The sequence below is a fragment of the Bubalus bubalis genome, chromosome 3 (assembly GCF_019923935.1).
Source record: "Bubalus bubalis isolate 160015118507 breed Murrah chromosome 3, NDDB_SH_1, whole genome shotgun sequence".
In the NCBI taxonomy this organism is placed as follows: domain Eukaryota; kingdom Metazoa; phylum Chordata; class Mammalia; order Artiodactyla; family Bovidae; genus Bubalus; species Bubalus bubalis.
In genome coordinates this window covers 777,158-794,591 of record NC_059159.1, presented here as the reverse complement: position 1 = coordinate 794,591, position 17,434 = coordinate 777,158, and the positions used below count along the sequence as shown (strand labels likewise).

General features: G+C 48.3%; 1 protein-coding gene across 1 annotated transcript; it reads right to left on the bottom strand.

Annotated features, from left to right (window-relative positions):
• Window positions 1-4,007: 4,007 nt before the first annotated feature.
• APOH (apolipoprotein H) lies at window positions 4,008-17,050 on the bottom strand. The gene is made up of 8 exons (XM_006046267.4): window positions 16,894-17,050; window positions 16,114-16,290; window positions 14,591-14,687; window positions 13,324-13,400; window positions 12,116-12,304; window positions 8,767-8,946; window positions 6,265-6,462; window positions 4,008-4,161 (listed from the first exon to the last, which is right to left on the bottom strand). Exons 1-8 carry the CDS (start codon window positions 16,955-16,957, stop codon window positions 4,106-4,108), a joined length of 1,038 nt encoding a protein of 345 aa, XP_006046329.3. The 5' UTR covers window positions 16,958-17,050; the 3' UTR covers window positions 4,008-4,105.
• Window positions 17,051-17,434: the final 384 nt, after the last annotated feature.

Below are 17,434 nucleotides of genomic sequence, written 5' to 3'. Positions count from 1 at the left end.
TGGTGTCGCATTGTGGTTTTAATTTGCATTTCTCTGAGAATTAATGATGTGGAGCATCTTTTCGCATGCCCATTGTATATCTTCTTTGGAAAAATGTCTATTCAGGCCTTTTGCCTTTTTTTAAACTGGGTTGTTTTGTTTGTTTCAATGTTGAGTTGCCTGAGCTATTTATATACTTTGGCTATTAAACTCTTCAGTTCAGTCGCTCAGTCGTGTCCGACTCTTTGTGATCCCATGGACTGCAGCATGCCAGGCTTCCCTGTCCATCACCAACTCCCGGAGCTTACTCAAACTCATGTCCATCGAGTCGGTGATGCCATCCAAGCATCTCATCCTCTGTTGTCCCCTTCTCCTCCTGCCTGCAATCTTTCCCAGCATCAGGGTCTTTTCAAATGAGTCAGTTCTTCACACCAGGTGGCCAAAGTATTGGAGCTTCAGCATCTTATTAAACTGATATATGACTCTCATCAGTCATATAATTAGCAAATATTTTCTCCTATTCAGTGGGTTGTCTTTTTGATTTATCAGTGGTTTCCTTTACTGTGTAAAAAATTTTAAGTGTAAATACTTTTCATTTGTTTATTTTTGTTTAATTTCCTTTGCTTTAAGACACAGATCCAAGAAAATATTGCTATGATTTACATCATAGGGTGTTCTGCCTACGTTTTCTTCACTAATTGGAAGAGATACATGCATCCCAATGTTGACAGCATCACTACTTACAATAGCCAAGACATGGAAGCAACTTAGGTGTCCATCAAAAGATGAATGCATTAAGAAGATGTGGTATATAAAGGGACACTGAATATATATATGCACATATATATACAATAATCGGGCTCTGCAAGCGGTGAGTCATGAAAAACTGCCTGCCAATAAGAGTCACAAGTTTGATTCCCAGGTCAGGAAGATCCCCTGGAGGAGGAAATGGTAATCCACTCCAGTATTCTTGCCTAGGAAATCCCATGGACAGAAGAGCTTGGTGGGCTACAGTCCATGGGGTCCCAGAAGAGTTGGACACAACTGAACGACTAAACGGCAACAACAATGGGACTTGGAGATTTTGAAGGACAATCTGGGAAGAGCCACACAGGCTTCTGTAAAGGGAAGAGGTGCAGAAGAGCATCTTGGTGAAGGGATCAGACGCGCGCCAGGGGAAGGCAACTGAGCCCTGAGGACCAAGCATCCGTGAGAAGAGGCCTCTGGAGGAGACCAAGGTAAAGAGTTGTGATGGGTGTACAATGTGGAGCCGGCAAAGACCAACAGCTCCTTCTGGGACTTTTATAAAAACAAGGGATACAGATGAGAAATGGAGTCTTTTCTGCCACCATAATAAATAAGGATGTCACAGCCGGCAGCGATCTGGCCCTCCACGTATGAGTTTCTGATCCCTCAGGGCGCCCGGAGGAAAACGGTACTTGCGGTCCACACCGTGAGGCCGCAGCTACCCCGTGGGTGAGCGCTGAGGACTCAGGAGCCTGCCCAGGGGCGCTGAGGACTCAGGAGCCTGCCCAGGGGCGCTGAGGACTCAGGAGCCTGCCCAGGGGCGGTGAGGACTCAGGAGCCTGCCCAGGGGCGCTGAGGACTCAGGAGCCTGCCCGGAGGCGGTGAGGACTCAGGAGCCTGCCCAGAGGCGGTGAGGACTCAGAAGCTTGCCCAGAGGGCCGAGCTGCGCACAGAAGCAGCGACTTCAAGGAGTCCAGACGCCTGCATCTCCCTGTACCCAGAAAAGCAGCAGTTCCTCACCTTGAGATATCTGCTGCTGCTGCTGCTAAGTCGCTTCAGTCGTGTCCGACTCTGTGCGGCCCCACAGACGGCAACCCACCAGGCTCTGCCGTCCCTGAGATTCTCCAGGCAAGAACACTGGAGTGGGTTGCCATTTCCTTCTCCAATGCATGAAAGTGAAAAAATAGTGAGGTCACTCAGTCGTGTCCAACTCCTAGCGACCCCATGGACTGCAGCCCACGAGGCTCCTCCGTCCATGGGATTTTCCAGACAAGAGTCTTCGAGTGGGTTGCCATTGCCTTCTCCGCTTGAGATATCTGGCTTTCTTTAATTCACAAAAACACGTTTGACGTCCACTTGCGGCAAACTTCTGTATAACCTGACTCCCCTCCCACCTCCTCAGAGCAGTTCTCTCAGTCACTTGAGATGCTTCAAGTCTCCAGGACTTGAAGTCCTAAAAATTCCCACCAAATAAAACATAACTCTCAACTTTAGGTTGTGCCTATTTTAAGTTGACACAGCTGGAGAGCAGTAGCTGGAAAATGTTGTGAGGTAACAGCAAGGTTTTCTTTTTTAAGTGATGATGTTATTGGAAAAGACTCTGAAGTTGGGAAAGATTGAGGGGAGGAGGAGAAGGGGGCGACAGAGGATGAGATGGTTGGATGATGTCATGGACTCAAAGGACATGAGTTTGAGCAAACTCTGGGACAGAGTGGTGACAGAGGAGCCTGGTGTGTTGCAGTCCATGGGGTCACAAAGAGTTGGATAAGAGCGACTCAACAACATTATTGTATATTTGTGTAGAACTGCTCCAATAGAAAGGGGGAAGAAATGGAAGATCATTCATCACAGGAGCAAAATTCTTAACTAAGAAGACAGAAGATGGGGTCCCGGGCATGAGGTTTGCCCTTAGACGGGATCTCAGAGTAAGGAGAAAGAGCGCAGAGAACTTGGTACAGACTGCTGAGGTGACAGACTTGGTTGGGCAAAGACTGAAAAGGGTCTTTCCTATTTTCTTGGTGAAATAAGAGCGGGATGTTGTCTGAGAGGGATGGAGGGTGGCTTGAGCAGGGCTGAGAAGACACACAGCCGTGTCGGGGAGGCGGGGCGAGAACCGACTAGAGAAATGCGGCAGAATTGCCGGGCACAGCTGAGCTCGTGTGACGTTCATGTTCATGGATCAAAGCGGGACCTAAGAGCATAATTGTGAGGTTCCTTTTTTTCCAGCAACGTTCAGCTGCTCTGGTGCAGGCATAGGAAACACAGGTAGAGCCTGGGGTGTGGTTTGCCAGCACCTCCTACGGAAGGAGAAAGGGGCGAGGAAGTTAAATATAGAGAAAGGAGCAACATCAGCGATGGGTCAGAGGCATGTTGGTGGACAAGGAGGGATTTATAGGCATTATGTAAACCAAGCTATCCCAGTCCAGACCCAGTTCTACTGGCCTGAAGGGCTATGCACTTTGTTTATCCTTTACAGTGATACTTCTCAAAAAGGCAGATTATCTGGGGACTTGGTTACAAATGCATATTTGGGGGCCAACCTCAGAAATTCCAGTACATAGCATTTTTTCCTTTGTGATTATTACCAGGCGATACTGATGCTGGGGTCTATGGACTATTCTAAGAAAATAATTGCATTGCAGGTGTTTTGAGTGAAAGCACTTAAAAGTAGAGTTAGGGAGAGGGGAACTGGGTAACCGGGTAGTTATTTACACTTTCCATTTCACAGCTGTGCGAGAGCAATGTTCCAAATATTTGGGTTTCTTAATTTGGCCACCAGATGCAAAGAGCTGACTCATTTGAAAAGATCCTGATGTTGGGAAAGATTGAGGTCAGGAGGAGAAGGGGATGACAGAGGATGAGATGGTTGGATGGCATCACCGACTCAATGGACATGAGTTTGAGTAAACTCCAGGAGTTAGTGATGGACAGGGAGGCCTGGTGTGCTGCAGTCCACGAAATTGCAAAGAGTCAGACACAACTGAGCGACTGAACTGAACTGAACTGATGTGACGAGCCAACTCACTGGAAAAGACTGATGCTGGGGAAGATCGAGGGCAAGAGGAGAAGGGTGCGGCAGAGGATGAGATGGTTGGATAGTATCATGACTCAGTGCACATGAATTTGAGCAAACTCTGGGATACAGTGAAGGACAGGGGAGCCTGGCATGCTGCAGTTCAAGGGGTCACAAAGAGTTGGACATAACTTAGCAACTGAACAACAGCAAGCAAAAAAACAGATAACTAAAAGTAAGCTACCATGCGGCGTGACACTGCAATGGCTGACACGGTAAATTCAGTCTCTTTATTTTTCCGTTTCCATCAGATTCTCAGACAGACATATATAAGCATGACATTTAATTTTCAGTGTGAAAACCAGCTTAGCATGGTTTTACGTCAGATGCATCCGTTTTCCAGAAAGCTAAAGAACTGTGCTCTGTTTGGGGAGAAAAAATAAATAAATACTCTAAGAGAAACAATCATTTCTTAAATTTGTCAAATACCCAAGCCAAATCAAATACATTTTATAAATGTGTAGAATAAATCTAATTATATGAATGAAAGCATTCCATGTGAGGTTTAAGTGATTCGAGAAAACATCAGGGAAAAGATAAAGCAATCATTTCCAAGTGAGAAAATGAAAAGTTCTATATAATTCTGACACTCAAGATTAAAAGAAAAAACTGCATCAGCCCTCTGTTTATTCCCCAATGTACCCGCAGCACTCATCTGTCGGCAGACTATAGGGGAGAGCAGCCTGAACAAATACATTAACCAGCCCTATTTGACTTTTTAAAATCACCCTCTGCTAGTACTTTTTCTGCCAATCTGTACTAAGATTATTTGTCAGTTTTAATATGTAACACGGAGAAGGCAATGGCACCCCACTCCAGTACTCTTGCTTGGAAAATCCCATGGATGGAGGAGCCTAGTGGGCTGCAATCCATGGGGTCGCTAAGAGTCAGACACGACTGAGCGACTTCCCTTTCACTTTTAACTTTCTTGCACTGGAGAAGGAAATGGCAACCCACTCCAGTGTTCTTGCCTGGAGAATCCCAGGGATCGGGGAGCCTGGTGGGCTGCCGTCTATGGGGTCACACAGAGTCGGACACGACTGAAGCGACTTAGCAGTATGTAACATCACACCAGGGCTCTGCTGTATCTTGAACAATAACAATGTATGCAGTGCATTTCTAACTGTTTGTAATTAGAGTGAAAAGAACGGTCATGCTTATCATTGAGCACTCACCGTATGTCCTGTGTAAGATTTCTAATCATCAGACCTATGAGGTGGGTATTGTTTGCTGGTTCTCATTTCCTCCTCTGTCTCTAGCTGCCCACTTCTCAGACCTCTCTCTTCCCCAATCTGCTCCCATCTGTGTCCTCTGCCAGCTGATACAGGCTAACAACATTCTAGAAGCATCTCCAAACCTAGATGCAATCAGCTTCAGCCTCTGGCTGGCTCATCCTTTGTGGTAAAAAAGATATTTATTTAGACCTGAAACTGATGGCTTAAATGCTAACCATTGTACACTCCTTTATCTCACACAAACACAGTGTCATCTTTCTTTAAATGTTTTGCTCTAATGAATACTTTTCTCTAATGGGTACTTTTCAAACTCTAGGAACTGTCAAAAGAGGGAAAGAAATGTTAGATCTGTAAACCAACGACCACTGACTTGAATTACTTTGTAATTTGGGGTGAGTTCATTATCATTTGGGCTCAAGAGGTGGTAAATATTACTACTCAGTATTCCATTCAATATCATTATTATTATTCATGCATAATCTGGAATTAGACACCATGGCATAATTTAACACTCATCAAAGAAAGCCCCAATCCTGACTGAGTTTTAAGGAAAAGAATTGGAAAGGAAACTGGAAATACCAAATGCAGTTACTGTTCATCTTGCTGTTTTCTCCTGTCTAACCCTCCTTTTAAAAATCCAGTGGCCAAACTGACATGGCTTCTTTTAGTCATTATGTGTCAATAATAAAAGTGCAGATTGTGATTACTTGACTGTTAGAAAGAATGAAGTGATGCCATTTTCAGCAATATGGATGGACCTAGAGATGGTCATACTGAGCAAGTGAGACAGAGAAGAAAAAATGTTGTACAACAGCCCTTATATGTGGAATCCAGAAAGAAATGATACAAATGAACTTACTTACAAAACAGAAACAGAGGTAGAGAAGGAACGTATGGTGGCCAGGGGAAGGGATAGGGAGAAGGGATAGTCAGGGAGTTTGGGATGGACATGTACACATATCTATATTTAAGATGGATAACCAACAAGGACCTCCTGTACCACACAGGGAACTCTGCTCAATGTTATGTGGCAGGCTGGATGGGAACGGAGCTTGGGGGAGGATGGATACAGGTATATGTATATGGCTGAGTCCCTTTGCTGTTCACCTTAAACTATCACAACATTGTTAATCAGCTATATTCCAAAACAAACTGAAATTTTTTTTTTTAAGTACTGATTATGTCCAGGGCAAGGGAGATGCCAGGTAAACACTCCAGCATTAAACTCACCCTTGAAGCATTTGGGAATCTCGATGGTGCCGTCTATGCACTGGGCATCTTCTGTGTAGCTGCACTTCTTTTCCTTATTCTTGCAGAAGAAAGAAACTTTTTGGCCATGCAGCATTCCGTTCTTAAATTTGTTCTGGATAGCTACTCTCTCTCCTTCGTATATCACAGTAGCTCTTTTAACAGATAACTTACAAGATGCTGAAAGAGACAATATTTGTAGTCAAGACAGGACTTCACTTTCTCTTTCTTAAAGAGAATGTAACATCAGAGCCACTGGATAAGTAGACCTGGAACAAATGGCCCCAGAGGAGGAGATTCTAAGAAGGTGCATCGTGAATAGCCTCAGCATCACTGCCAACTGCGGTTCTCTATCAGCAGGACCATGAACCGTGATTTCCGAGATCACCTTTTCTTCGCCAGGAGTAGCCACGTGAGAAGGTCAGAGCAGAAGCATCAGGTGCTCTGCCTCCCTGGTGGTCCAGTGGTTAAGAATCCGCCTTGCAATGCAAGGTCGGTCCCCGGCCGGGGGAGACCCCCACAGGCCCCAGAGCCCGTGCTCAGCAACCAGAGAAGCCACCGCACGCAGAAGCCTCACGCCGCATCCCAGAGTAGCCCCCGTTCACTTCCAGTGGCTCCCCCTTCTGGTAGCAACTAGGGAAAGCCCACGCAGCGGTGAAGACCTAGCACAGCCAATAAATAAATAAACCGTTTTGTTAAAAAAGCACTTCTCCAGATACACAGACGGAGAGCACAAACATATGGTTCCTGAGGGGCAGGAAGCGGGTGGGAGGAGTTGGGAGACTGGGGTTGACACATATACACTGTTGGCACTTTGCATAAGATAACTAATGAGAGCCTGTTGCACGGCACAGGGGAGTCCACTCAGTGCTCCGTGGTGACCTAGTGGGAAGGAAATCCAAAAAGGAGGAGACGTGTGTCTCCGTGTGGCTGATGCACTTTGCTGTACAGTAGAAACACACAGCATTGTAAAGCACCCATACTCCAATAAAATGTTTTTTAAAAGACACTGCTGCTGCAGGTAAGCCTCCCCTGCCCACTCAGCTCCCATTCACTGAACGGGCGCACCCACCCCCGAGCCAAGTGAGTGTTGCTGGTAAGAGCTCACAAGTGCTCCCTTCTCTGAAAAACAGCCTTCAGCCACAGAGCGCCTCCTCTCCCAGGAGAGCGTGCACGTCAGCCCGGGGGCAGGGAAGTGGGCAGCCCACAGCCTCTGCAGACTCACAAGGGGATCAAGATAAACAAGTGCCCTCGCCTCTCCATGCAATCAGCGGCCCTGTCCAGAGCTGCCCGGGGATTAAACTTAAGTTACACTCTAGCTGAGCCCACATCCTCGTTCCAGACAGGGGCCCCGCGTCTGCAGCACCAGCATCTCCTGGGGACCTGGTAGAAATGCTAGTTCTCAGGTCCCACTCCAGACCCAGCGAAGCAGAGACTGTTGAAGCAAGCCCTCCAGGCGCTTCTGACGCGCAATGTCGGGCTGCATCCTACCTGCCTCACTCTGTTTCCTGAGGCTCAGTAAATCAGCTGCGTTTGAATCCCCATCTCAGGCCCTGTTTTGAGGGGACCCCAAGCTAGTCATTCTCCATTTTGCCCAATTTCCTTCCAGCCCACAGCAGCCTGAGCAGAATCACAGCGCACACCTGCTGCTCTCTGCGTGAGTGCGACACGGGCCAGACCAAGGAGCGACGATGCCAAAGGAGCCAACTTCTCAGGGAAAAGAAGCCCTGAGTGACGATCCTTCAGGTGAGAGGTCCTGGCACAGAATCAGGCCAGGTTCAAGCTGAGTAAGCGGGAAACAGAGGTGCAAGGCAGCCCCCGAGGCTGTAAGATATGGAGAGAGTAGCTGCGGTTCCTGACTCTGAGTTCCCGTCCTCATTTCCCCATACTCATGGTCCATACGATCGCCTGTTGCCCATTTGTAGTTAATCACCATTTCCAGGAACTCTCTTGACTGTGTGGTGGGGTTTTGCCCCGGTGAGAAGAGTCTTGACTAGAACCAAGTGAAACAGGATGGTCGTGGGCCAGGACATAAAAGCAGTTGTAGGAAGCCCACACAATCTCCCACCACATTACCAAGGCTGACAACAGAACACTCGTCTCGGGCAGTCAGGAGGGACCTCCTGGTGGTCCAGCGGTTGAGAATCTGCCCTCCAGTGCAGAGGCCGTGGGCCTGATTCCTGTTCAGGGGACCAAAAGCCCACACACAGCAGGGCAGCTAGCCTGCACGCCAAAGCTACAGCGCCTGAGAGCTGAAACTGAGACCCGATGAAGCCAAAAATAAATAAATGAATGAAGTATATAGTGTTTAAATCGCACACAGGCTTGCTAGGCATGAAGCTTCCCCATGTTCATGGAAATCCCCGGAGCTGTGAAGCAAGTCAAGAAAAAAACTGGAAAATGACTGGAACAAGAAAATGGCAAGTAAAGGAGATTCACAGGATGAGTCTGCAGGCGGTTTGAGCCCTTACCCACATCGCATACCTTTACAGCTTGGCTGTGCAGACCAGTTTCCAAATTTGCTGCATTCTACTTCTTCCGGTCCATCCAAGGAATACGTTTCATGGCAGCCAAAGGTGGCGGTGTCCTTATAGTAGAGCACTGGATTTGCGGGATGGTTCACAAACCCATTGTCTGGTCTTGATGGGAATGGGCATCTTACTTCTACAAAGTTTAAGCAGTAAGCCGTGTTAGCATAAACAGTGTGGGGCCCGGTGGTCACAGAATGCTTAGGAGCTCCTCTCTTACACCCGTGAGTCTCTGCGTGATTCCTGTGATTTCCCCTTTACCTTATCCTCGTGAGACCCTGGGCATTAACAGAGAAACAACAAGACTTTGAAAGTAAATTAATGAGTTACCAAGTTCTTTGGGCTTTCGTATAATCACAAGGTATTATTTATTGCAAACTTCATCTGCACACCGTCTAAGGTGGTGGGTTTGAACGAAAGAAAAGTCTGTGTCTTTTAATCAACAGACCATGAAATTAAAACACAAAGATTCCCTACACGCACAGTAGAACACTATTGTTTGGATTTTAAATGTTAAACCTAATTCTTATGATTGTCTTCAGACTATACAAGAAGCCAGCACAAAATAGGAAGGAGAAAAGCAGTGCTGCTCCCTGGCCTTAAGACCCCCAGCGGTGAAGTCCTAAATCCATACCGCTCTTTGTCGTTGTTGTTGTTCAGTCACTAAGTCTGTCCAGCTCTTTGCGACCCCATGGACCGCAGCACGCCAGGCTTCCCTGTCCTCCACTATCTCCCAGAGTTTGCTCAAGTTCATGTCCATTGAGTCGGTGATGCTGCCCAACCATCTCATCCTCTGTTGTCCCCTCTTTATCACACTACAGAAAACCAGGCTGGATGGAGGAGCACAGAGCTTTTGGAAGGTAGTCTAATGCGATGGTTCAAGGATACAAAATCCAGGGACTTCCCTGGTCCAGCGGCTAAGACTCCACGCTCCCGAGTTCCACCCCTGGTCAGGGAACTGGATACCACATGCTTCAGCTAAAAGATCCCCTGTGCTGCAGCTAAGACCCAGCACAGCCAAATAAATCAAATGGGTTTTTTTAAAAAAGAGTACAAAATTCAAAGTTGGACTGCTTGGATCAGTTTTGGTTCTTCAGCAAATTGAGTGCAAAGGAATGTATGAGTCTATAATAAAACTAAAGAGAAACAGTCCATGGGAGAAAAACTTTTCCCTGTAGAAGAATTCCAGGTAATAAATATCAAGGAGAGATAACATGAGAAAGCCACCACTTTGCAACCATCAGGGCCTCAGCTGACTGAGTCCCGGGTTATCAATGACTGCTCAAGAGCGGGTGTTCACATAGCCTCAAACCACCACCCACAGGGTGCGTACTAACTCCAAAGAGGAAGAGATGCTCTTTTTCACCAAGAGAAGAAGGGTGTGCTTCCTTGACCACAGGATCGCGTCACGCCCGATAGTGGCTGACTGACACCAGTGCCTCCTGCTGAGAGGGAGTGCATTCCTAAAGAGTGTTAACTTCAGTCTAATCATGAGTAAATAAGCAACCAAATTCACATTCTGGAAACTTCTAAAAACAACCAGCATGCACTCTTCATAAACATCAATGAAAGATGACTGAGAAGGCAGAGGATCACTCCTCACTACAGGGCTGCCGCTGCTGCTGCTGCTGCTACGTCGCTTCAGTCGTGTCCGACTCTGTGGGACCCCATAGACGGCAGCCCGCTAGGCTCCCCTGTCCCTGGGATTCTCCAGGCAAGAACTCTGGAGTGGGCTGCCATTTCCTCCTCCTAAAGGAGACTAAAGAGACGTGACAACTAGACACAGGCGTGGTTCACGATAAGATTTCACACAGAACAAAATGTGTGTGGAAAGGAACTTCTGGATCAGGTGGGGCAATTTGCATATGAAATAAATATTGCTAATTGTATATGATTGTTTAAATTATTATTGTAATTCCAAATATGTTAAATATCTTGGGTACAGGGATAACATAGGAGAATCTCATTGTTATTAGGAGGTTCATGCTGCTGAAGCGTTCATGGGTAAGTGTCATGATGTGTATAACTTATTTTCAGAAAATTCAGGGGAAAAAGCATGTCTATAGAAAGAAAGAGAGAGAATGTTACAACATGCTGTTGGCTGACATATCAATGTAAACAGATGAAAATAAGAAGAAAAAAAAAACCTATGAAGAACCCACTACTTAGGACTTGGGAGAAGTAAATGAGATGACATATGCATGAATAGCAGGAGACCAGTGCCTGGCCCTGAGTTAAGTCCCGCAGAAGGTGCTAGGGATCAGTAGTAGTAACAACGTCCCTATGCTATGAAGTACTTCTGCTGGAATCATTCAGCAGACGTCTGTCCTATCCACTACGCGAGAGGGTAACAGTCTTTAGTGTTGCTCCTCGTGCGCATGATAAATTCTTTACTCTACCTGCTCATTATGCAGTGGACAAATTCAAAGACAGTAATGGGACTTCCCTGGTGGTCCAGCAGTTAAGACTCCATGCTCCCGCGGCAGGAGGCACGGGTTCCATCTTTGATCGGGCAAGATCCCACATGCCACATGGCCAATAAACAAATAAATAACTATAGCAATGATGATTCCAATTAAAGGAGAAAGAATTTTCATATATATTTTTAAATCAAATATTCTTGTGATTCTTAAATTTAGGTAAAAACTACAAAAGCTTATATCAATCTGATCGCAACCCAGTTTTTCACTTTAAATCTCTTGAAAGTAAAGCAAAAGCGTTAGTTACTCACCTGTGTCTGACTCTTTGCAACCCCATGGACTGTAGCCCGCCAGGCTCCTCTGTCCAAGGGATTCTCCAGGCAAGAATACTGGAGTGGGCTGCCATTTCCTCCTCCAGGGGATCTTCCCGACCCAGGGATCGAACCCAGATCTCCTGCATTGCAGGCGGATTCTTTACCTTCTGAGCCACCAGGGAAGCCCTAATCTCTTTGGACTTCCCAGTTTAATCCAGGTGTCTCTTCACCAACCTCACTGTAACGTTCAGCTGTGCATGCTCACTCCCCGTTCTTCCCTGTCCCCCATCCCTGGCTCCCCTGTACTGTGGCAGGCTGCACTGTCCCCCACTCCACCCCCACGTCCTCCTCCCAGGAGCTCTCCCAGGCTGCTCCAGACTGTCCACTGCATCACTTCTCATCACCCTGAGCTAGAAGCCAGGCCTCCCTCACCTGGCACCCTCAGCCCCAGGCACAGGGCAGAGGCCACGGTAAACAGGGTCATTCAGAACCCTCTGGAGAGCGGAATGTGCAGCCCTCTTCAGCGAGGCCCTGCACTCCCATGACTGCTTTGCCGTATCGTTGCACCTACCCCTGCATTCTGGCAACTGCGTCCAGTTCCCATGTTCCGTGCAGGTAACGGTGTCATTTCCAAACATCGCGTGGTGTGGCAAGCACTTAAAGACTGCCTTGCTGCCATAGAAGGAGTTGTTCCCAGCCAATGGCTTGTAAACGCTGAGACTTGCAAACTTGGGTATGGGTGGTGGAGGGCAGGTTATAGCTGAAAAAAGAAAGAACTGTCATTTGAATGGAAATAGCTGAGTCTTTTTTAAACAAAATACTCTTTACAGAAAGGAAAAAATCCAAAGATTAACTTGAGAAAATGCAAAATTCGATCAAATGCCAGGATAACCACAGTCCATTGGAGAAGGCAGGGAAGAAAATGTGATCGGAAAATCAGATGTGTGGGCCGGCCAGAAAACTGAAAAATGAAGGGGGTTTAAGTGTTGCCATCGCTGATCTGCCCATTACAAGACCATGTTGCTTAGGCGACCAGACGTCTTGGAACGAAACGCTGCCTTTCTCGGAGTCAGAACTGGTGAAGGGCCTCACCGAGCCAGCATCCCGCGGCGGCTGCTGATGGGAGCATGCCACTGTGACGTCTGCGTGGCACCTTGGTGCCAGCGCCGGTGTGTCTGCTCCCGCCGAATACGCCCGCTTTTGTGCCCTCTCTGTGTGGCGCTTGCAGAAGTGGCTTCCGGCAGGGACTCAGAGGTGGGTTGCCGCCCTGACCTAAGTGATCTAGAGCCTCACAGCTCGGGTCAGGCTGTGTCATTCCAAAGGCGCTGCTTCATCTTCCAGAGTAGGAGACCAGGATGGGGCTTCCCTGGTGGCTCCTTGGTAAAGAATCCACCTGCCAGTGCAGGGGACATGGGTTCGATCCCTGATCCAGGAAGCTCCCACGTGCTATGGAGCAACGAAGCTGCTGTGCCCAGCAACCTGTGGTCTAGACAGAAGCCCCTGCCCACAGAAGCCCACGCACCGCAATCAGAGTGGCCCCCACTCGCCGCAATGAGAGAAAGGCCCACGCAACAACCGAGGCCCAGCACAGCCACAAAAAAGCAATCAATAAAATCATTTTAAGAAGACATCAGGATGAACAGTCCCAAAAAAGGTGAGCAACCACCTCAGGGAGCTGGGACTGAGGGGTTTCAGGGTGTAGATCTTGTATTGATAAAACCAGGAACGTCCCAGGCCAACCAAGCGGTCACCCTCCTCGAGCTGGACCCGGAGACTCACGGGCACAGACAGGAAGGTCTGGGCTCCACTTCCCTTCCACAGTGCATTTCGCAGAACTAGCTCCTTTCAGATAAAACCTGCGGAGGGAAAATTGAACCCATTAAATTACAGAGTCATCCACCCCTGGCACCTCAAATTTTTTTCCATCGAGCAGTGCTGCAGATGAATACTACTGGCTTCTTTTCCATCTTAGAATACTGTTTTCCTGAGAGGCTTAAACTCCTCTAAGGCTCAGCAAGCCTCCCAGCCTGCGGCTTCAAGGCAATTGCTGAAGCAGGAGAGGGTCCCATCACCGCTGGGTGTGGAGGCCCACCCTCCCTTCCAGTCCCAAAACCCCTGGTCCCCAACCAGCTGGTCAGGGTAACGGCTTCTAATCCAAGACTCACGTCTCTTTTTGGGATCACAAAAGTGAATCACACCAAGTAATCTCTAATACTCATTTTCTGAGAGCCTGCTGGCCAAAATGTGTAATAACAATGCTGTCTATTAACATTATAAATGTGCCATTGTCCTTGAAGACAATGTATTCAAGATCACTCATCAGTAAATTGGTGTTTCCGTTGAAAGGACTGCATTTCTCTTCCACACACAGTATTTCTTAATCTCTAATCACAAAGCAGGATCCTCAGTGAAATTTTGCTGCTTTCTTCCCTGGGAGGCAGCCCTGGTGAGAAGGAGGGCGTTTCTACACCATCACCCTCAGCCTTCTCCGCAGAATTCTGCTGTGTGCTCAGTCCTGTCCGACTCTCTGCGACCCCATGGACTGCAGTCCGCCAGGCTCCTCTGTCTATGGGGTTTCCCAGACAAGAATCCTGCAGAGGGTTGCCATGTCTTTTTCCAACGGATTTCTCAACCCCAGGGATCGACCGCGCCTTCTGCAATATTAGCAGGCGGATTCTTTACCACTGAACCTAGGTCACAGTCCATCAAATTAGCCTAAAGCCCAAGCCTGACTACTAGAATACTTTAACCCCCGAGCCAAGATTTGGCCCAGAGATTATAAAGAATTATCACCCAGCTTCAATAATTTCAATGTACTCCTCATATGAGTAGCTAATCGGGTGCAGAAAAATTAGATAGAGCATCAACTTCGTATTTCACTGACTGCTGTATTCTCCACCCCACCCCCAACCCCACTGTGGATTTTTATTCAGTGATCTGTATTCAGCAAGTCCAGCCTAAAGACTAGCAATAAAATAGGGGCCGGCCTTGATGTTCAGCTTAAGGGGGCAGGAATGCGCGGCCTCTGTGAGCCGAAAGTCCTTACCCAGTGCGGCAAGAAAAGCTGATGGTATTGGGATACTCAAACGTTGTATAGCGTACCGTTCCATTTTCTAAGATCCCAGCAAAAGGACATACTCTGGCTGTGATTTAAAGATAAAAACATCAATGTCCAGTTACAGAATTTCCTGTTAAAATAAAAATGTTTAATCTCATTTCTATCTTTTGATCCAGTGACTCCACTGATAACTATTTTCAGAAGTTAACTCAAAATAATCGAAGTGACACACGCACTGAGGCATCCATCGGGTTGTTACTTCTGCTTTTTTTGTTGTTGTTGCTTGTTTTGGTGGCGGGGCATGCAGCTCGCAGGATCTTAGTTCCCAAACCAGGGAGAACCCACGCCCCCTGCAGTGGACCCACAGAGTCTGAACCACTGGCCCCCCAGGGAGGTGTCTGCACAGTATAACTGTTAGTCACAAAGACAAAAATCAAACAGTCTAAATGTTCGCTTTGTTGTGGTTGTTGAGTCACTCAGTCGTGTTCTCCTCTTTCTCGACCCTGTGGACTGTAGCCCGCCAGGCTCAGGCAAGAATACTGGAGTGGGTTGCCATTTCCTTCTCCAGGGAATCTTCCTGACCCAGGGATTGAACCTGCATCTCTTGAGTCTCCTGTGTTGGCAGGTGGATTCTTTACCGCTGAGCCACCTGGGAAGTCCCATAATATTATATATATATATATTATGCATAATATTGTATATATTATGTATAACATTGATTTAATATAATATGTTTGTTTTTTATTAGAAATATAATTTGTAACATCATATCTACTTCTCTTTTCACATCTGCAGTGCCTCCCTCTCCTTTTATCATACCAAGTCTCTTTTTAAAATCTCCCCTGGCTAATTCCAGTCATTGTGGCTAATTTCCATCCGACCTTTTGTGACCCCATGGACTGCATCACACCAGGCTCCCCTGTCCACCACAGTCTCCTAGAATTTGCTCAGATTCGTGTCCATTGAGTCATCGATGACGTCTAACCAGCTCATCCTCTGCCCACCCTCTCCTCCTGGCTTCTGGCAAACAGCACTGACTGTCTGCAGTCTCTCCTCCCATGAAACCCACCCCCACTGCCCCCCGCCCCGCGGCTCTGCTGGCCTTCTGTGCTCACTGCCCCCCGCCCCGCGGCTCTGCTGGCCTTCTGTGCTCACTGCCCCCCGCCCCGCGGCTCTGCTGGCCTTCTGCGCCCACTGCCCCCATCCCGCGGCTCTGCTGGCCTTCTGTGCCCGCTGCCCCCATCCCGCGGCTCTGCTGGCCTTCTGCGCCCACTGCCCCCATCCCGCGGCTCTGCTGGCCTTCTGCGCCCGCTGTCCCCCATCCCGCGGCTCTGCTGGCCTTCTGTGCTCACTGCCCCCCGCCCTGCGGCTCTGCTGGCCTTCTGCGCCCGCTGTCCCCCATCCCGCGGCTCTGCTGGCCTTCTGCACCCAGAGCTGGACAGGGTCGGTCATCTCCCCGCCCCGTACAGGATCTGAATGAGCGGGGAATGTGGGGAAGGAGGCTGACTTACGCATGCATTTCAGCGTGTTGATGGGCCAGAGTCCTGTGAGCGGGCACGTAAACCGCCGGATCCCTCCCCGGGACACGTAGCCCGGCTGGCAGGAGAAGACTATCTGCTCCCCGGGCTCATAGGACTGTTTCAATGGAACCACCGTGGAAAACGGTAGCTCATCTGGCTTGGGGCAGGCTGAAACAGAACACAAAGCAGTTGGTTGAGAAATCCATATTTGCCTTTTTAAGTTTAGCTGGCCCACACAAACGAAAAACATTTAATGCTACCAAAATACTTACACTGAGTTTTGCTACAAATACTTGACATATGCCGTACCCCAGCTAATCTCCTCACCAGCTTTCAAAGGAGGTTAGATGTGTTATCCCCATTTCACAGGCCGGTATACTGAGGCTTAAAGGAGCTAAGTATCTCGCCGAGGAGTTTAAGCATGGCTTCATCAAACAATAAGCACCAGTCCAGTCTCCCCAGCATCCACCCTAAAGAGAATTTAGCTAATCCCTATGGGCCCCTGGCATTTGCCAGAGGGTTGGGTGTGTGCTCAGTCACGTCCGACTCTCGGTGACTGCATGGACTGTAGCCCGCCAGGCTCCTCTGTCCACGGGATTTCCCGGCAAGGACACTGCAGTGGGTGCCACTTCCTTCTCCAGGGGACCTTCCCACCCCAGGGATCACTCCCACGTCTCCTGCATTGGCAGGCAGGTTCTTTACCACTAGTGTCTCCTGGGAAGCCCAGGATTGGATATTCTTTTTTTTTTTCCAAAAGCCATGAGTACTCACTTCGTCCTGCGATAGCAACATGGCAGAGAAACCCCGACAGCAAGACGAGCGCTGGGGGGAGCATGGCGGATGGGTCACGCCGGCGCTGCCAGAGCGGCTTTCCTCTCCCAAAAGGGGAGCTGTAAATACTGAAGTGCTTACATATTAACCATCTGGGGGTGTACTTTTATCTCTGTAAATAGAAGATAAAGGATCACGGTTCGAAAGGAACTCCAAACCTACCTTCTTTAATCATTTACTTTTCATCTTGGTGGGTCTGTGTGAAATCTTCTAGATGGTTTCTGTCTTTACCGCACTTATGTTAACGGTGTGGAGTGGCTCGTTCTTGCCTCTAAGACCATCCTGGTGGCTCCAGATTGCCCAGCCTCTGGTCCAGACCGCCTGGTGTATGTAGTGCTGGCTGGAAAGCCCAGAGCTGCAGTACCTGCTCCAGCCCTGGCCTCGGCGTGTAAACTGAGGCCCGTCACTTACTCTCGGGCTTCCTCTCCCCACCTCTGAAGTGACATTCCCAGCCCCAGGTGCCAAAACCTGAGCTTGGCGT